General features: G+C 38.3%; 1 protein-coding gene across 7 annotated transcripts in view; it reads right to left on the bottom strand.

Moving 5' to 3' along the window:
* Positions 1-16,542: 16,542 nt before the first annotated feature.
* Positions 16,543-21,495, bottom strand: part of ALG8 (ALG8 alpha-1,3-glucosyltransferase) — a 21,872-nt gene continuing 16,919 nt past the window's right edge. For 3 of the 7 annotated variants that reach the window (XM_037010600.2, XM_017654168.3, XM_017654169.3), the window contains exons 10-13: positions 21,068-21,207; positions 19,693-19,790; positions 19,310-19,382; positions 16,543-17,283 (exon numbers count right to left, since the gene is read on the bottom strand). In XM_037010600.2, the coding sequence (XP_036866495.2) occupies positions 17,052-17,283; positions 19,310-19,382; positions 19,693-19,790; positions 21,068-21,207 (543 nt within the window). In that variant the 3' untranslated portion in view covers positions 16,543-17,051. Of the gene's footprint in view, positions 17,284-19,309; positions 19,383-19,692; positions 19,791-21,067; positions 21,208-21,495 lie in introns of those variants that run through there. The other 4 variants (XM_073215967.1, XM_073215968.1, XM_073215969.1 and 1 more) reach the window with 4 other exon arrangements.

Raw genomic sequence — 21,495 nt, 5'->3', positions numbered from 1 at the left:
CACCAGTGACCTCCCTATTACCACACCCAATGATGCCAATGTTACTCAACATCTCAGCAGCATCTGACACAGTCGTCCTTTCCATCCTTTCAACTAGCACATTCTTCCTTTAGCTCCCAGGATACCACACTCTTCAGATTTTTCTCTTCCTACACTTTATCAATTTCCTTTGATGCCTCTTTTTCTCCTCAGCTGCAAACATTAGATTTTTTCAAGACTTGTCCTATGTCCTCTTCCTTTTATATTTGTGATATAGCTATACCTTTGACCTTAATTATCATGTATATACTGATGATGCCAACATTTATTACTCTAGCCCAAATTCTCTCCTGAGCTCAATGATATCTCTACTTGCCAACTTAAAGTCTTCACAGGATATCTCACAAACATCTCAAATTAAGTATGTCCTAAAATAAAACACGTTCTCACACTGAGAAAATTAAAAGATATTTTCAAGTGTAAGGAACAATATAACACCCATATTTCCATCACTGTAACATTCTGTAGTATTTGCTTCATATCTTTATTCCCTGCTGCAAATACATAAAATACACACACATACACACATTTGCCTATATTCTCCTTTAAAAATATGTAAATAATATAGTCCAGTGTTAAGACTCCTCTTGACCTCAACCCTCAGCCCCAGTCTCTTTCCTTTCTGGAGACAACCATGATCCTAAATTCCATACATATATTAGTATCTATTTTAATACAGTTAGATTAATAGACAAATTAATAAATAATATAAAACATGACTGTGTGTATGTGGTTTTAAGGCTTTATACATTCTGTACATATTATCTCCCTAAGCCCATGTTCAAAAGTTTCTCTAGGGTCTGTATTTAAAATTAGAACTGTTGAGTTTCAAAATATATGGATTTTCAATTTTCTAGATGCCATTAAATTTCCTGTAAAGAGACAGATCCAATTTCTATTTCCATTCACAATATATGTGAAGGTATCAGTATGTTCCATTGCTAGGGCTTAGTTTTTGCCAATCCAATGGTGAAAAATGGGATTTCAGAACATTTTTTTTCAATTTTGCATTTCCCTATTTTCCAGTGAATATTCTCATTTGTTCCACAGATCTTTTAGCCAAAATGAGTATCTCTTCCTACAGTTATTTGCTGTTTGGGTTTACCTGTTTGATTGCCTTTTCACATACTTTGCTTATATTCTTTTTTTTTTTTTTTTTCTTGTAAATCATATTTTTATTTTAGTACTTAGCAATTAGAGTTCTTATCTTACTCTACTTAGGCTAAAGTTGCAGGTCAGAAGGATTCTGTGGTTGTCCTAAAGGATAATGGGAAGGGAATTTCTGGATACAATTTATTATATTCAGGCTAGAGTTTCTTTTCTCTTTCAAGATTCCTGTTTGTTTCTTAATGGCATGTGTTTTTATATGGGATGCTCTGTGGTGTTGGTAAACTTCTAAGCCAATATCTCCACCTTTTTTTTTTTTTTTTTTTTTTTTTTATTGGTTTTTTTTTTTTTTTTTTTTTGAGAGGGCATCTCTCATATTTATTGATCAAATGGTTGTTAACAACAATAAAATTCAGTATAGGGGGGTCAATGCTCAATGTACAATCATTAATCCATCTCAAGCCTAATTCTCGTCAGTCTCCAATCTTCTGAAGCATAACGAACAAGTTCTTACATGGTGAACGAATTCTTACAGAGTGAATAAATTCTTACATGGTGAACAGTACAAGGGCATTCATCACAGAAACTTTCGGTTTTGATCATGCAATATGACCTATAAACCATCAGGTCAAATATGAATATTCATTTGATTTTTGTACTTGATTTATATGTTGATCCCACATTTCTCCTATTATTATTATTATTTTTATTTTTAATAAAATGCTGAAGTGGTAGGTAGATGCAAGATAAAGGTAGAAAACATAGTTTAGTGCTGTAAGAAGGCAAATGTAGATGATCAGATGATCAGGTGTGTGCCTATGGACTAAGTATTAATCCAGGCTAGACAAGGGCAGCAAGACATCCACGGATGCAGAAGATTTCTCTCAAAGCAGGGGGGGTGAGGTTCTGAGCCTCACCTCTGTTGATCCCCAAATTCTCACCTGATGGCCCCCCTGCGACTGTGCCTGTCTTAGGTTGTTCCTCCCTTGAGGAATCTTACCCGTCTCTGGCTAACCAGTCATCTTCCGGGGCCATACAGGGAAATGTAAAGTTGGTAAGTGAGAGAGAAGCCATATTGTTTGCAAAGGTTAGCTTTTTACTTCTTTGCAGATTTATGCCCTGTGGCTTCTATGCCCAGCACTTGTCTCGAGGTATCTTTACCACCTGGAGGAATTATGATACTCGGTAAATTCGATATGAGGCACGAATTCTATTTAAGGTTTGTAATTAGGAAGGAAGAAGAAAAGCTATAGATGTAGCATATGAAGGAAACTTGGGAGGATTGATTATTTCTTTGACATATCTTCTTGTATAGTACCTTAAGTATGTATAGGTTTTAAACTACTAACTAATTTGCACACACATATTAACATAATAGGAATACGGTGACATAAACAAAGCAAATCTATAATTACCAGCCATCTCCAGTGAAGCCAAGAAAACCATTTAGGCACCCTAGGCATTTGTGAAAATTTATCTATAATATGATGGATATTTTCCAACTGTACTTGAACCATCAGACAAATTAAAGCAGCCCATTTCTGGGATCTGTTCACATCCCATATGTTCTTTTAACCATAGATAGTCTATAGCCATAAGATTTTGGAGTGCTACAACTTGCACCCCTCCCAACTCCTGGTTGAGTTCCAACAGTACAGATCCAGTCAAATTCGTTGTCTCACTGTATGCACATGCCAGCCTAGACATCTCCCTCCTCCTTCTTATGGCAAGTCCAGGAGACGGTGGGCTGGATGCAGCCACAACCGCAGCATCGTCCGGATCCCTGGAGAGGCTTTTTGATGATCATCCCCCGGCACGAGTCCTCCAGAGAGTGCTGATGCCGGAAGCTCCTCCTCATATCGTATCTTATTTCATTTTCTGGGTATCCAAGCTAGGCCTTGATCTTCTGCGTAGAAACAAACAGACCCTTTGCCCACACTTTGACATGCCCTCTATACCACTGTGCAGAACTCATTGGAGGTCAGCACACAGTAACTGCTTTTTTTTTTTAATTAAGAGAAAGGAATATTATCAGAAAAGAGTACCTCCATAGCTGATCATCTGACACCCTTTAAGTGATCAACATTAAGGATATTTAAAGCATGCGTTGATCTTTGATTTACCAATAGTTTTATCCTGTTAACGAGTAATCCCCTTTTCTTTCTTTCTTTCTTTCTTTTTTTTTTTTTTTTTAAATTTTTAATCTACCCTTACATGAAGAATACTATGTTTACTATGCTCTCCCCTATATCAGGTCCCCCCTAACAACCCCATTACGGTTACTGTCCATCAGCTTAGCAAAATGTGGTAGAGTCACTACTTGTCCTCTCTGTGTTGTGCAGCCCACCCTCCCCTTTCTCCCTCCCCCCCATGCATGCTAATCTTAATACCCCCCTTCTTCTTCTCCCCCCTTATCCCTCCCTGCCCACCCATCCTCCCCAGTTCCTTTCCCTTTGGTACCTGTTAGTCCATTTTTGGGTTCTGTAATTCTGCTGCTGTTTTGTTCCTTCAGTTTTTCCTTTGTTCCTATACTCCTCAGATGAGTGAAATCATTTGGTATTTCTCTTTCTCCGCTTGGCTTATTTCACTGAGCATAATACTCTCCAGCTCCATCCATGTTGCTGCAAATGGTTGGATTTTTCCACTTCTTATGGCTGAGTAGTATTCCATTGTGTATATGTACCACATCTTCTTTATCCATTCATCTACAGATGGACATTTAGGTTGCTTCCAATTCTTGGCTATTATAAATAGTGCTGCTATAAACATAGGAGTGCATCTGTCTTTCTCAAACTTGATTGCTGCGTTCTTAGGGTAAATTCCTAGGAGTGGAATTCCTGGGTCAAATGGTAGGTCTGTTTTGAGCATTTTGATGCACCTCCATACTGCTTTCCACAATGGTTGTACTAATTTACATTCCCACCAGCAGTGTAGGAGGGTTCCCCTTTCTCCACAGCCTCGCCAACATTTGTTGTTGTTTGTCTTTTGGATGGCAGCTATCCTTACTGGTGTGAGGTGATACCTCATTGTAGTTTTAATTTGCATTTCTCTGATAATTAGCGATGTGGAGCATCTTTTCATGTGTCTCTTGGCCATCTGTATTTCTTTTTTGGAGAACTGTCTGTTCAGTTCCTCTGCCCATTTTTTAATTGGGTTATTTGTTTTTTGTTTGTTGAGGCGTGTGAGCTCTTTATATATTCTGGACGTCAAGCCTTTATCAGATCTGTCATTTTCAAATATATTCTCCCATACTGTAGGGTTCCTTTTTGTTCTATTGATGGTGTCTTTCGCTGTACAGAAGCTTTTCAGCTTAATGTAGTCCCACTTGCTCATTTTTGCTGTTGTTTTCCTTGCCCGGGGAGATATGTTCAAGAAGAGATCACTCATGTTTACATCTAAGAGGTTTTTGCCTATGTTTTTTTCCAAGAGTTTAATGGTTTCGTGACTTACATTCAGGTCTTTGATCCATTTTGAGTTTACCTTTGTATATGGGGTTAGACAATGGTCCAGTTTCATTCTCCTACATGTAGCTGTCCAGTTTTGCCAGCACCATCTGTTGAAGAGACTGTCATTTTGCCATTGTATGTCCATGGCTCCTTTATCAAATATTAATTGACCATATATGTTTGGGTTAATTTCTGGGGTCTCTAATCTGTTCCACTGGTCTGTGGCTCTGTTCTTGTGCCAGTACCAAATTGTCTTGATTACTATGGCTTTGTAGTAGAGCTTGAAGTTGGGGAGTGAGATCCCCCCTACTTTATTCTTCTTTTTCAGGATTGCTTTGGCTATTCGGGGTCTTTGGTGTTTCCATATGAATTTTTGAATTATTTGTTCCAATTCATTGAAGAATGTTGCTGGTAATTTGAGAGGGATTGCATCAAATTTGTATATTGCTTTCGGCAGGATGGCCATTTTGACGATATTAATTCTTCCTAGCCATGAGCATGGGATGAGTTTCCATTTATTAGTGTCCCCTTTAATTTCTCTTAAGAGTGACTTGTAGTTTTCAGAGTATAAGTCTTTCACTTCCTTGGTTAGGTTTATTCCTAGGTATTTTATTCTTTTTGATGCAATGGTGAATGGAATTGTTTTCCTGATTTCTCTTTCTATTGATTCGTTGTTAGTGTATAGGAAAGCTACAGATTTCTGTGTGTTGATTTTGTATCCTGCAACTTTGCTGTATTCCGATATCAGTTCTAGTAGTTTTGGAGTGGAGTCTTTAGGGTTTTTTATGTACAGTATCATATCATCTGCAAATAGTGACAGTTTAACTTCTTCTTTACCAATCTGGATTCCTTGTATTTCTTTGTTTTGTCTGATTGCCGTGGCTAGGACCTCCAGTACTATGTTGAATAACAGTGGGGAGAGTGGGCATCCCTGTCTGGTTCCCGATCTCAGTGGAAATGCTTTCAGCTTCTCGCTGTTCAGTATAATGCTGGCTGTGGGTTTATCATATATGGCCTTTATTATGTTGAGGTACTTGCCCTCTATTCCCATTTTGCTGAGAGTTTTTATCATGAATGGATGTTGAATTTTGTCAAATGCTTTTTCAGCATCTATGGAGATGATCATGTGGTTTTTGTCTTTCTTTTTGTTGATGTGGTGGATGATGTTGATGGATTTTCGAATGTTGTACCATCCTTGCATCCCTGGGATGAACCCCACTTGGTCATGGTGTATGATCCTTTTGATATACTGTTGAATTCTGTTTGCTAATATTTTATTGAGTATTTTTGCATCTACATTCATCAGGGATATTGGTCTGTAATTTTCTTTTTTGGTGGGGTCTTTTCCTGGTTTTGGTATTAGGGTGATGTTGGCTTCATAGAATGAGTTTGGGAGTATTCCCTCTTCTTCTATTTTGTGGAACACTTTAAGGAGAATGGGTATTATGTCTTCTCTGTGTGTCTGATAAAATTCCGAGGTAAATCCGTCCGGCCCCGGGGTTTTGTTCTTGGGTAGTTTTTTGATTACTGTTTCAATTTCTTTGCTTGTAATTGGTTTGTTTAACTTTTGTGTTTCTTCCTTGGTCAGTCTTGGGAGGTTGTATTTTTCTAGGAAGTTGTCCATTTCTTCTAGGTTTTCCAGCTTGTTGGCATATAGGTTTTCATAGTAGTCTTTAATAATTCTTTGTATTTCTGTGGAGTCTGTCGTGATTTTTCCATTCTCATTTCTGATTATGTTGATTTGTGTTGACTCTCTTTTTCTCTTAATAAGTTGGGCTAGAGGCTTATCTATTTTGTTTATTTTCTCAAAGAACCAGCTCTTGGTTTCGTTGATTTTTGCTATTGTTTTATTCTTCTCAATTTTGTTTATTTCTTCTCTGATCTTTATTATGTCCCTCCTTCTGCTGACTTTAGGCCTCATTTGTTCTTCTTTTTCCAGTTTTAATAATTGTGATGTTAGACTATTCATTTGGGATTGTTCTTCCTTCTTCAAGTGTGCCTGGATTGCTATATACTTTCCTCTTAAGACTGCTTTCGCTGCATCCCACAGAAGTTGGGGCTTAGTGTTGTTGTTGTCATTTGTTTCTATATATTCCTTGATCTCTATTTTGATTTGTTCATTGATCCATTGATTATTTAGTAGCATGTTGTTAAGCCTCCATGTGTTTGTGAGCCTTTTTGTTTTCTTTGTAGAATTTATTTCTACTTTCATACCTTTGTGGTCTGAAAAATTGGTTGGTAGAATTTCAATATTGTGGAATTTACTGAGGCTCTTTTTGTGAGCTAGTATGTGGTCTATTCTGGAGAATGTTCCATGTGCACTTGAGAAGAATGTATATCCTGTTGCTTTTGGATGTAAAGTTCTATAGATGTCTATTAGGTCCATCTGTTCTAGTGTGTTGTTCAGTGCCTGTGTGTCTTTACTTATTTTCTGCCCGGTGGATCTATCCTTTGGGGTGAGTGGTGTGTTGAAGTCTCCTACAATGAATGCATTGCAGTCTATTTCCCTCTTTAGTTCTGTTAGTATTTGCTTCACATATGCTGGTGCTCCTGTATTGGGTGCATATATATTTAGAATGGTTATATCCTCTTGTTGGACTAAGCCCTTTATCATTATGTAGTGGCCTTCTTTATCTCTTGTTACTTTCTTTGTTTTGAAGTCTATTTTGTCTGATATTAGTACTGCAACCCCTGCTTTCTTCTCACTGTTGTTTGCCTGAAATATGTTTTTCCATCCCTTGACTTTTAGTCTATGCTTATCTTTGGGTTTAAGGTGAGTTTCTTGTAAGCAGCATATAGATGGGTCTTGCTTTTTTATCCATTCTATTACTCTATGTCTTTTGATTGGTGCATTAAGTCCATTTACATTTAGGGTGACTATTGAAAGATATGTACTTATTGCCATTGCAGGCTTTAGATTCGTGGTTACCAAAGGTTCAAGGTTAGCTTCTTTAGTATCTTACTGCCTAACTTAGCTCGCTTATTGAGCTGTTATATACACTGTCTGGAGAGTCTTTTCTTCTCTCCCTTCTTATTCCTCCTCCTCCATTCTTCATATGTTGTGTGTTTTGTTCTGTGCTCTTTTTAGGGGTGCTCCCATCTAGAGCAGTCCTTGTAGGATGCCCTGTAGAGGTGGTTTGTGGGAAGCAAATTCCCTCAGCTTTTGCTTGTCTGGGAATTGTTTAATCCCGCCATCATATTTAAATGATAGTCGTGCTGGATACAGTATCCTTGGTTCAAGGCCCTTCTGTTTCATTGCATTAAGTATATCATGCCATTCTCTTCTGGCCTGTAGGGTTTCTGTCGAGAAGTCTGATGTTAGCCTGATGGGTTTTCCTTTATAGGTGACCTTTTTCTCTCTAGCTGCCTTTAAAACTCTTTCCTTGTCCTTGATCCTTGCCATTTTAATTATTATGTGTCTTGGTGTTGTCCTCCTTGGATCCTTTCTGTTGGGGGTTCTGTATAATTCCATGGTCTGTTCGATTATTTCCTCCCCCAGTTTGGGGAAGTTTTCAGCAATTATTTCTTCAAAGACACTTTCTATCCCTTTTCCTCTTTCTTCCTCTTCTGGTATCCCTATAATACGAATGTTTTTCCTTTTGTATTGGTCACATATTTCTCTTAGTGTTCTTTCATTCCTGGAGATCCTTTTATCTCTCTCTCTGTCAGCTTCTATACGTTCCTGTTCTCTGGCTTCTATTCCTTCAATGGCCTCTTGCATCTTATCCATTCTGCTTATAAATCCTTCCAGGGATTGTTTCACTTCTGTGATCTCTTTCCTGACATCTGTGATCTCCTTCCGGACTTCATCCCACTGCTCTTGCATTTTTCTCTGCATCTCATCCCACTGCTCTTGCATTTTTCTCTGCATCTCATCCCATTGCTCTTGCATTTTTTTCTGCATCTCTGTCAGCATGTTCATGATTTTTATTTTGAATTCTTTTTCAGGAGGACTAGTTAGGTCTGTCTCCTTCTCAGGTGTTGTCTCTGTGATCTTTGTCTGCCTGTAGTTTTGCCTTTTCATGGTGATAGAGATAGTTTGCAGAGCTGGTACAAGTGACCGCTGGAAGAGCTTCCCTTCTTGTTGGTTTGTAGCCTTTTCCTGGGAGAATAGCGACCTCTAGTGGCTTGTGCTGGGCAGCTGTGCGCAGACAGGGCTTCTGCTTCCTGCCCAGTTGCTTTGGGGTTTATCTCCGCTGTTGCTGTGGGCTTGGCCTGGCTGGGGCTGTTCCTCCAAAATGGTGGAGCCCCGTTGGAGGGGGAGCAGCCAGGAGACTATTTATCTCCGTAAGGGGCCTCTGTGCTCCCTGCTGCCCAGGGGGTTAGAGTGCCCAGAGATCCCCAGATTCCCTGCTTCTGGTCTAAGTGACCTGTCCTGCCCCTTTAAGATTTCCAAAAAGCACTCTCCAAACCAAAACAACAACAGCAACAATGAGAGAGGGAACAGAAAGAAAGAGAAAAAAAAAAAAAAAGGAAAAAAAAAGGAAAAAACAAGCGATTTTTTTTGTTTTTTTTTTTTTGTCCTCAGGTGCCGGTCCCAGGCACCCGCTCACTGGTCCTGCTGCCCTGTCTCCCTAGCACCAGGGTCCCTGTCCTTTCAAGGCTTCCAAAAAGCACCCACCCACCGGTCCCGCAGGGAAGGAACGCTCAATATTCTTTGTCCTCAGGCACTGGTCCCACGCACCCGCTCACCAGTCCCGCCGCCCTGCTTATATTCTTTAGGGTTGTCTTTTTCTTAATGATTTGTGGGAACTTCTTGTGTGAGGGAATAGGCATCCTTTGTCTGTTGTACATATTACAAAATACTCTCCCCAATCTGTTATCTTTTAACTTTGTTTATAAGGTCTTCTGTTACTCAGAAATTAAAATTCTGATGTAAAATTTATTAGTATAAACTTTTCCTTGTGGTTTTATTTATTTATTATTTTTTATTTTGCAATCATTAATGTACAGTTACATGAACAACATTATGGTTACTAGATTCCCCCTATTATCCAGTTCCCACCACAAACCCCATTACAGTCACTGTCCATCAGTGTAGTAACATGCAATAAAATCACTACTTGTCTTCTTTGTGTTATACTGCCTTCCCTGAATCCCCTGCCTCTACATTATATGAGCTGATTGTAATGCTCCCTTTTCCCCCTTATCCCTCCCTTCCCACCCATCCTCCCCAATCCCTTTCCCTTTGGTACCTGTTAGTCCATTCTTAGGTTCTGTGAGTCTGCTGCTGTTTTGTTCCTTCAGTTTTTTCTTTGTTCTTATACTCCACAGATGAGTGAAATCATGTGATACTTGTCTTTCTCTGCCTGGCTTATTTCACTGAGCATAATACCCTCTAGCTCCATCCATGCTGTTGCAAATGGTTGGATTTGTTTTCTTCTTATGGCTGAATAACATTCCATTGTGTATATGTACCACATCTTCTTTATCCACTCATCTACTGATGGCACTTGGGTTGCTTCCATTTCTTGGCTATTGTAAGTAGTGCTGTGATAAACATAAGGGTGCATATGTATTTTTCAAACTGGGCTGCTGCATTCTTAGGGTAAATTCCTAGAAGTGGAATTCCTGGGTCAAATGGTATTTCTATTTTGAGCTTTTTGAGGAACCTCCATACTGCTTTCCACAATGGTTGGAAATAATTTACATTCCCACCAGCAGTGTAGGAGGGTTCCCCCACAACCTCGCCAACATTTGTTGTTGTTTGTCTTTTGGATGGTGGCAATCCTTACTGGTGTGAGGTGATATGTTATTGTGTTTTTAATTTGCATTTCTCTGATGACTAGCGATGTGGAGCATCTTTTCATGTGTCTGTTGGCCATCTGAATTTCTTCTTTAGAGAACTGTCTATTCAGCTCCTCTGCCCATTTTTTAATTGACTTATTTGCCTTTTGTTTGTTGAGGTGCATGAGCTCTTTATATATTTTGGATGTCAACCCTTTATCGGATCTGTCATTTATGAATATATTCCCCCATACTGTAGGATGCCTTTTTGTTCTATTGATGGTGTCCTTTGCTGTACAGCTTTTCAGATTGATATAGTCCCACTTGTTCATTTTTGCTTTTGTTTCCCTTGTCCGGGGAGATATGTTCATGAAGAAGTTGCTCATGTTTATGTCCAAGAGATTTTTGCCTATGTTTTTTTCTAAGAGTTTTATGATTTCATGACTTACATTCAGGTCTTTGATCCATTTCGAATTTACTTTTGTGTATGGGGTTAAACAGTGATCCAGTTTCATTCTCTTACATGTAGCTGTCCAGTTTTGCCAACACCAGCTGTTGAAGAGGCTGTCATTTCCCCATTGTATGTCCATGGCTCCTTTATTGTATAGTAATTGACCATATATGTTTACTGTTTGGAGTCTCTATTCTGTTCCACTGGTCTGTGGCTCTGTTCTTGTGCCAGTACCAAATTGTGTTGAGTACTGTGGCTTTGTAGTAGAGCTTGAAGTTGGGGAGTGAGATCCCCGCAGCTTTATTTTTTTCTTCTCAGGATTGCTTTGGCTATTCTGGGTCTTTGACAGTTCCATATAAATTTTAGAATTATTTGTTCCAGTTCGTTGAAGAATGCTGTTGGTAATTTGATAGGGATTGCACTGAATCTGTAGATTGCTTTAGGCAGGATGGCCATTTTGACGATATTAATTCTTCCTAGCCAAGAGCATGGGATGAGTTTCCATTTGTTAGTGACCTCTTTAATTTCTCTTGAGTGTCTTGTAGTTTTCAGGGTATAGGTCTTTCACTTCCTTGGTTAGGTTTATTCCTAGGTATTTTATTCTTTTTGATGCAATTGTGACTGGAATTGTTTTCATGATTTCTCTTTCTGCTAGTTCATTATTAGTGTATAGGAATGCAACAGATTTCTGTGTATTAATTTTGCATCCCGCAACTTTGCTGGATTCAGATATTAGATCTAGTAGTTTTGGAGTGGATTCTTTAGGGTTTTTTATATACAATGTCATGTCATCTGCAAACAGGGACAGTTTGACTTCTTCCTTACCAATCTGGTTGCCCTTTATTTCTTTGTGTTGTCCGATTGCCATGGCTCGGACCTCCAGAACTATGTTGAATAAAAGTGGGGTGAGTGGGCATCCTTGTCTTGTTCCTGATCTTAAAGGAAAAGCTTTCAGCTTCTCACTGTTAAGTATGATGTTGGCTATGGGTTTGTCATATATGGCCTTTATTATGTTGAGGTACTTGCCTTCTATACCCATTTTGTTGAGAGTTTGTGGTTTTGTTTTTAAAATATCTTTCCAAACCAAGGTCCTAAATTTTCTTTTAGGAACTTTACAATTTCCAGAGCAAAGCTCTTGATATCACCTTTCCAGCTGTTGGCTTATCCCTCATTTTTCTTATCTTAGTAAATGGTGCCACCATCCATCTAGATGCAACACCTGAAATATAGGATTATCTCTAATTCTTTCCTTAACCCCAAGCCCTACATCTAGTCCATTTCCAATTCCTGTCAATTCCAACTCCGAAGGCCATCCACTTCTCCATCACATTGACACCACTGTTCTTCCAAACTCCACAATCATGCACTCAGGTAATTCTTCACAGAGTAACTAGAGTGATTTAAAAAATATATATATCAACCTACTAGTCAATAAGAAAAGAAAAAAAGCTGATAGAAAAGTGGCATGTATAAACAGTTTTCAGAAGAGAAAATACAAATGGCTTTAAATATGCAAAGATTCTAATCTCTTTTTAAGAGAGCTGCAAATGAAAATTACTCTGAGGTATCTTTGCCAACAAACTAAAAGACTGATAACTGAAAGATCGCAAGTTTGTGGGGAAACAGGCATGCTCATACATTGCCTGTGGAACATAAACTGGTGCAACTTCATCACTAATTTGGCAACAACAAATATTCAACAGAACTATAAATGCACATAGCTTTCAACACAGAATTCAACTTCTAGAAATTTAATCCTATAGTATGCAATCCTAGCACAAGTGCAAAATGAAATATTGATATTCATTGCAGTATTCACACTAACAAACATATGAGAAACAACTTAAATATCCATGAAGAGGGAAACTTGCTAAATAGATAACAGTCCATCCACACAATGGATCCTATAGTGAACAGACTCTAAGATGGTCCCCAATTATCTCTGCCTCCTCCTACTTATGTCCAATGTAATCCCCTTCAGTGTGGGTGGGACATGTGACTTCCTTCTAATATAAAAAATGTTACCTCTATGATCACATTATATGACAGTAACATTTGTCTTGCTGGCCAATTCCCTTGCTGACTTTGATGAAGCCAGCTGCTATGTTGTGTGACCCTATGGAGAGGCCCACACGGCAAGGAATTGAGGGTGGCCCCACCAAACAGCAAGAAACCGAGGCCTTTGGCCATACAACCCATGGATAATTAAATTCTGTCAACAACCACATGAGCATGGAAGCAGATCATTCCTCAAACCTTGAGATGAGACCGCAGCTCCAGGTAACACCTAGATTGCTGCATAAGAGCCTAAGACACCCTGAAGCAGAGGAACCAGATAAGCTGTGCCTGGACTCCTGACCTACAGGATTTGTGAGATAATGTGCTGTTTTGGGCACCTGAGTTTGTTAATCAGCAACATAACTATCACAGATATTATGCAGCTGTTAAAAGAATGATGAAAGTTTTATGTACTGATAATAGAATGAACACCAAAATATACTAAGAAAAGAAGAGCAAGGTCGTAACAGTGGGTGTAATTTACCATTTGTGCATACGTAAGCACTTGTCTGTGCGTAGAGTATCTGATATCTCTGGAATGATACACAAGATAATGATAGCAGTGTTTGCCTCTTGGTAGCTGGGGACCTTTTGAATTTTGCTCCATTTACATTAAAACTTTAAACCCTTTTGTTCCCATTTGACTGAATTAAAATTTAATTCCTTGCAGTGGTCTAAAGGACCCTGCATGACTTGGGTCTTGCCTATTTCTCCAACTTCAACCCACGCTGTTCATTCCTGGCTCTTACTACTCTAGCCACTAGAATGTAAATCCCCTAAGGGCAGGAATATGTCCTTCTTACACACCTTTCGATCTCAACACCTAACACAGTGCAAAACACTCATTAGGAATTCAGTGAATATTTTTCTGAAGGGATAATTAATCTGACACCCAAAGTTTTAGGAAGGATTAAGAGGTAATGCCAGCATACCCCTTGGCACATAGTAGGCATTCACCAGAAAGGGACACAATATGGATTTTCCTGTAGTGTATCACTTGAAGGACTATTATAAACAGGAAAGCTTCATTATGTTCTCCAGAGGCCAGCTGGTGAAACTCAGAGAAAGGAAAGTATTAATTCAGCATTAATGCCCTAAGAAGCAGCTGCACATGTGGGAGGGGCTGCTTTATGAGGTTTTGAACACCGCCACACTACCTATTCTGTCAGGAAATCTGTAAAAAATTCATCTGCCCTGAGTGTTCTTCTGAGAGCCTTTCTAGGACTCTGTGATCTGTATACAGATACACTATAGGTCCTGTTTTTTTCATAGTTGTTTTACATATACAAGCATATTGTTATTTCTGACTCCTGAGACAAAAAAAAAATTGAGTACATTTACTGATCTTTCTATAATATAGGGATGCTAAATATGAGACTTCACTGTGAGAAACTAATGGCTGTATTGATTTAGTTTTTTGAGGTTTACAAAACTGTTCTCTTCTCAGCTGCCATTAGCACAGTAGCCTGTTTCTTTGGGGCACAAAAAAGGGGCTAGATGGGTCTTTTTGTTTGTTTTTTGGTACCATAATGATGCTGGAAGTGTAATTTCATCAGACAACTGAAGATTGAAGTATCTTTTTCCAAGGTCTTATTTTATTGGAATTTTTTTTTGTTCCATTAACTGAAAACAGAAGCTGCATAGACTACACATAGGGGGCAATTCTGATACTGAAGTGCTTCCTTCACAAAGAGTAGTTTCAAGGTGGAAGTCACTCACAAGGAAAATTATGACCAGTGCTGGACAGAGAAATTGCGTATCTTCCTACTAGTTTCCTCCCAGTCTGGTCCTATGGCTCTGCCTGAGGAAAGACTGTGATCTAGGATACCAAGTCCCACCCACCTCTTTTATCTTGTTAAAAATTTTGGTATATCGCATATAAATTAAACAGCAGGTGAAAACTGAGCTGCTTATAAGTCTTGTTTAAATTGATAGTAACCTGAGCTTGCTCTCCTTGACTTTGCTCAATTTTAGATTTTAATACATTTTGAAACAGCACTTTTGTTTATTTAGTAACTGCCGAAACCTGGAAAATGGTTGTTGAAAACTACCCACTTCTCTGCAAAGTGTAAATTTTTCCCCCCTGGTAATATAAGGGGTTGAACGGCTTTTAAAAGACTGTATCTGGACTTGGAACTCTTAAGTCAAACAAAAGCTTACATGAAGCCTAATATACAAAATAAATGAATGCACACTGGTTTTGGTGGCAATGGGACATGGCCCAGAGGCTGAGGCAGCTCAAGAACGTCCGGCACTCTGCAGGAGATTCTGGAAATCTCTGTACTACATACGCTTTCAGTTCTGACAAATTACTTTCACAGTGACAACCTACAAAGCATAATTTGGCCTCGTTGAGATGCACCCAAATTCATCCCCTCATTTTTGTTTTTTTTGGCTTGCACACCAATTGGCAAAGGTGTAAGGAGCTACACTGAATCCCTTGTGCTAAAGCTGGTACTAGTCAACATTTAGATTTTAATCATGGCCTATGTGGTGCGCCTCATTCATTCAATTGTGCCAAAATCTGGGGCTATCAAGACCAGCATGATCCCTGCTCTCAAATTGTAAGTCTCCTGGGAGAAAACAGGATATTACAGCTGTTAATGGTAGAGGCTGACCTCCGGCATGAGAGCACACAATTGGGGTACTCAATTCTGGGGGAGAGGAAGAGAAAGGTAGAGGGAGAGGAAAGGATTCATAAAAATATCAGATGTTTACTGAACACTTAGTATGTGTCATGCAGGTTTCTAAATTTTTTGTGATCGTATTAGAGATGAGGACATTGAGACAAAGGATGGTTAAATAACTTGGCTGTGGATAAAAACTGACGGAGGCAGGATTTAAAATCAGGCTGTGTGACTCCAGGGCCCTTGCTCTTAAATGCTCTACTACTTTCACGTTCACGGAAATGGTAACAGTGAAGTTGAATCTTGAAGTATGTAAATGACAGGGGAGAAGAATCAGCAGAGGGAGGGAAGAGGAAGCAGCATGAATGAAAGGAAGCAGAGGTACAAAACAGCATGGCACACTGGAATTTTAAGTTAGGAGAGCTGGAACACAATAGGTTGCAAAGGGGACTGTGGTGAGGAAAACAGGCTATGCCCCTCTTCCCCTTTGGCAAAATCCCCCCTTTATCTCTGCAATGAGCCCCAAAAGAAATCTGAAAATTCAGTGAATGTAAGAGAAGGCACAGCTAGATTAGTATCCCAGGATGTCAGTGACCTTGGACTCTCTGATCTTCTTAGGGGATAATGGGTAAAAAAAATGTGTCAAAGTTCCTAGTGTTGGCTATATAAATGCTGGCTGAGTTTGAATGTGCAGCTGATGTTGGGCAAACTGGGTTCCTGGATAAAAAGTGTGTACAAAGTACTCTTAAGGAAGGGAGAAGACAAGACCAGGTTGCAAAAACCATGTGTGTTCACATGAGCCAAGTGTCGCCAGTGGCAGCCTTATCAAAATTACAGTGCTTGCTGTTAGAATAAATGAACTGTACAAGATGTTCTTAACTCCACTAAGAGTAGATGTGATTTACGGTCTCTGCTGACAGGCCAAAACAGTTCGTTAAATACTCCCCCTGAACTTTGAGTGTATCGTCATCATATGATTTCAATGAAAAAAAAAATCTCCTAAACAAGATGGACAGAATGGGGACAGCATACCACCTGCTTGTGGGCATGAAATAGGAAATTGTAGGAGCTCGTAATGACCCAAAAGTTCTGTGCAGAAATACAAAATCGTATTTTATTTACATCTTTCTTAGCACACGATTCTAAATACGCTTTACAGCAGGGTAGTGGTTATCACAGACTACAAATAATGATGCTATCGATCAGATGCCCTGCTTGCCTTGTACAAGCCCAGCAGTCTGATCATCTCAGACAATTTTTTTTCTTTTTTAGGAGAGCAAGGTACAGGCTTTTATTTAGAGATAAAGTGACAGGACAGAGCTCCCAGCTCATGCCAGAAGGGAGAGAGTCCCGATCTCAGACAATTTTAACAGGAAGAGGTAGGATTTGTTTCAGATGTGTTTCACTGTCTATGAGGACAAGTGGCTTCTCACCATGGTGACAATCAGGTTGCTAGGCTGGGCAAGGCCGAGTTTAGAAGAATGGTCCTCCAAACAGATCTACTGAAATGAATGGTTTGTGCCACCAGCAACTTTCTTCAATCTGATTAACTTGCCATGATATAACTGCTTAGAATACATCCAACAGATCCTTTCTTTATTGTTTCTTTGTCTTGCCGACAGGAGGGTCAGTCAGTACTGAAACGTACAGTTTGAACCAGGAATATGTGACGCCTACTGCACAATACACCGAGGTTAGTAACAAAGGGATAAAGGGGTACTTCAGCTTCCAGGAGGTGAAAGGGAATACAAATTCACAGAAGACTTCCAGAGGCCCCAGGCCAAGGAGGTAGAAAGTTTCCATCCAATTAAAAAGAGGTTTATCTTTTCTGAAGAAAAAGGGAGAGAAAAGTCTGATTTTAGATGAGTCATTCTGGTTTAGCAAACATTTCTCAGCTAAAGTCACCCACCTACACTTGTCTTGATGCAAACCACAACTAAAGCCAGAGTCAAAAGATATTAAATTTCACATTTAGAAAAAATAATAGTGATATACCACTATCTTATCTCAGCAATCCAAATTTACCTGATCATCATCTACCTATGCAGTCACTTAGTTGAAGCTGCTGAGAGAGAATCAGCTATGCATTTGGAAGAGTAAAGGGGCTGGATGCTGTGACTGGAGTAAGAATATGGTAAACAATACATAATCAAGGGTTTTTTAAATGTTTTTTCTTTTGGTAAAATAACCAAATTTGCTAAGTTAACCTTTTTCAAGTACAGTGAACTCTTTACAGCAGGGTAGTGGTTATCATGGACTACAAATAATGGGAGTTGGGGCACTGGTCCCTGAACAGTCAAAAATTCACATATTTTTTTGGGGCATTACGATTAGCACACATAATATAGTGGGGTGGGACATGGGGAAGGCGGTATAGACAGAGAAGACAAGTAATGATTCCGTAGCATCTTACTACGCTAATGGACAGTAACTGTAATGGGGTATGTGGGGGGTACTTGATAATACGGGGAGTCTAGTACCCATAATGCTGTTCAAGTAATTGTACATTAATGATATCAAAATATAATTAATTAATTAATTTAGAGAAAAAAAATTTCATAGTTTCTGACTCCCCAAAAGCTTAACTACTATTACCCTACTGGTGACCAGAAGCCTCACTGATAATATAAACAGTTGATGAGCACATTATTTTGTATATGTATTATATACTGTATTCTTACAATAAAGCTAGAGAAAAGAAAATGTTTTTCAAGTTGTTGCAAATCTCCAAGAAGTTTTTTCCAATATATTTATTGAAAAAAGTCTGTGTATAAGTAGACCTACACAGTTCAAACCCATGTTGTTCAAGGGTCAATTCACTAACATTAACTATATTGTAAGTGTATACAATTCACTAACATTAAGTATATTGACAATGCTGTGCAATCATTACCAATACCCACTTCCAAAATATTTTCATCACCCCAACAGAAACTCTGGAAAATATTAAGCAATAATAATTCCTCATTCCCCCACCCCCTGGCCTATAACCTCAAATCTACTTTCTGTTTCTATGAATTTGCCTATTCTAGTATTTCATATAAGTGGAATCATACAATATTTGTCCTTTTGTGTCTGGCTTATTTCATTTAGCCCAAGTTTTCAGGGTTCATCCATGTTGTGGCACATAATAGAATTTTATTCCTCTTTCTGGCTAAATAATATGCTATGGTATGTATATACCACATTTTGCTTATCCATTCATTTGCTGAAAGACACTTGGAATGTCTCTGCCTTTTGGCTACTGTGAATAAAGCTGCAGTGAACATCGGCATACAAATATCTGTTTCAGTCTGTTTTTCATTCTTGTGTTTACATACCTTGAGTGGGATTGGTAGGTTATATGGTTATAACTGAGTTTTAATATAATTAAGTATTGAGGTTTCATGGACAAGTCAGATATGAATCATAAGCAAGATTTTAAAAATTATACAGATGCAAAGTTTAAAGGGAAAATTCTACCTAGCATTCTATGAGAATTTTTACCTGGCTTTTAGTTATCTGTATTTGTATTTATGTATCTTTAAAGTCATCTTTATTTGTATTTATATCTGTATTTATGTGGTTTTAGTCAAAATGTTTATTTTACTTTCTATTTTTTAATTTTCATATAACGTTTTAACTTAAGCTAGGTAGTCCCTCCTCAAATACTCCCCAAACTAAAGACGTGACCTATGATGTAATGTCAGAGTGGTGGGATTATGGGTAATTTCTACCTCTATTTGCTAATATTTTGTAGTGTTGCCACACTACCATTATAATTTAAAAATAAATTTTAAAAGGCTTAACTGACCATTTAGGAGTAAACATTCCACAAGAGTAAATGTAATTTTAAATGTACTTTTTCCCATTACCTGAATAGAGTCTTCAGTGAAGAAATACTATAGATGGTAAACAGTAACATGAGTAAGATTTTAATGGGAAGTTCTGTTAAAAGAATAAAAAAAAATACAGATGATAATTTAGTTGATGAGAAAGATTTGCGATACTTAAGGCAACATGAGCACACTGATACAGCTACACAGTGCCAGGAATGCTTTTTAGGCTTAATTATGCATTTTTGTATATCTAAAGATACTAAGGATCAGGGACAAATTTGAGGTTTTGTCCTCAAGAGAAGGGATGAGTTATCTCCTTTGAAGAGATTTTAAGGTTGTTTAAATCAGAAAGCATTGATCTCTAGGCCCTGATGAAAGGGCACAGCAATCAAATCTCTCTGTGAAAAGAAGCTGCTTACCTGGAGCAGTGAAGAGCAGAGGGAAAAGGGAATAATGTCCTGTTGTGGCCAGAATCAGAAAAACCGAAGCATCTCCTGCTTTTCCCACAGACAAAAGGCTAAAAATAAAAATTCTTGTAATAATTCCTTAAAACAACAACTGAAACTTACACTTGCAAACAGCTTGAATAAATTGCACTTATTATTATTTTTAGAACTAGGGTAAGCATAAAGTAACACACTGATCTCTGTTACAAGTCCAATTTAATTGAGAATATTGATTTCTTTAGTGGGAAACTTTAAGCAATTGATAGAAGAATGTACCACGCTTAATCAGGGAATATTCAAAAAAGAATTTTGTTTCCTAGAGTAACTCCCTTCTCTAAAAAACGGATGCTGTGCGGATTGGGAGCTGCCTAGTGGTGGTAGTCAGGGAAGCAGGACTTGGGAGTTTAATTTCCAACTCTACCGCTTTTCTCTTGGACAATGCTCTGTACCTGCTGGTGTTCAGTATGAATTCTACCTTAAGATATTTTTAAAATTAGGAAATTCCAAATTCTAAATGAACTTATTTAGACCAGCCATATACTGATCTCTGAATTTGCTTAATGTTTAGAGCTTAAATTATTTCTCTCAGGATTTAAGAACAAATCTCAAAAGATCTAAATTCTATTACTATATATCTATCAGGTTTCCATTACACATAAAATGGACATGACTGCTTTTAAAATGCTTTTTTTTTTAGCATGTCAAAATGAAAAGATTGTAAGATTCAGGTTTATACCCCAACTTTGATATTTACTAATCGTATGACTTTGGATAAGTTACTTAAAAATCTCTGAGCCCCAGTTTCCATGCACATTAAGACGGGGGACGATACTCATTTACCCTAACTATCTTAAATAAAGGTTGTTGTGAGGCTCAAAAGAATGCAAAAAAAAGCAAAAAAACAAAACAAAACCCAAAAAACAGTTCTGGAAAATATCAAGTGTTATACAATGTTAGGCTTTGTTCCACAGTGGGCCCAATCCTTACTCTGGAAGGAACTATGGAACCTTATTTTCACAGATGTGATGAGACCAAAGCCCAGGCTTTTTCTGTACTATACTGCCACTCAATATCCAGGCCTAATGGTCCAGTATCATGGTTCTTAATCAATATAACACCCCTTACCAAAAATGCAAAACTATACAGGCAATTTTACATACTTTAGAACCTTCATGGGTCTAAGGATCCCAAGATAGCATCTCTGTCCTGTCCTAGTAAAAATCTGTGCCTGTAACGTTTGCCTTTGCCAATCCCATGTATGATGTGAAGAGGGAACAGATCAAATGGAAAACAATAGGAGAACTGTGAGATATGCAAGAAATGCTGACTGACTGAGCTATTGGCTTACCTCATTGGGAGAACTGCCAGGAGTATGGCTTTTTCGTGGACATGCCACCCAAATATGAATGAGCTCAAGGCACAAAGAATTAGACATTGGAGAAAGCCTCTGGGCCCTTGGGGTTTAAACCAAAGACAGAAAATAGAGGGCTAGAAACAATAGGCAAAGATAAAACTTCAGTATCATTTAAAATAGGCTTTACAGAAACACTGTTTAGGTGAATACAATTTGCACCATCTCTGAAAAGCAGATCTTAGACTATTTTCCATTAAACTGTGATAATTCATCACTTTGCTAATAGTCCACCAAGTTATCATAAAAACAACTCAGAAAAAATAAGGCATTCAGAAATATGTATTTAACTCATCAAAATTAGTAATAAATGACAAAATTAAGTTCTAGGATATCTAATATAATCCCTTATTGCATCTTCATAA

This window comes from Manis javanica, chromosome 11, assembly GCF_040802235.1.
Source record: "Manis javanica isolate MJ-LG chromosome 11, MJ_LKY, whole genome shotgun sequence".
NCBI lineage: Eukaryota > Metazoa > Chordata > Mammalia > Pholidota > Manidae > Manis > Manis javanica.
Note: the sequence above shows the minus strand (reverse complement) of the source record. Positions and strands in the feature narration are given on the sequence as shown.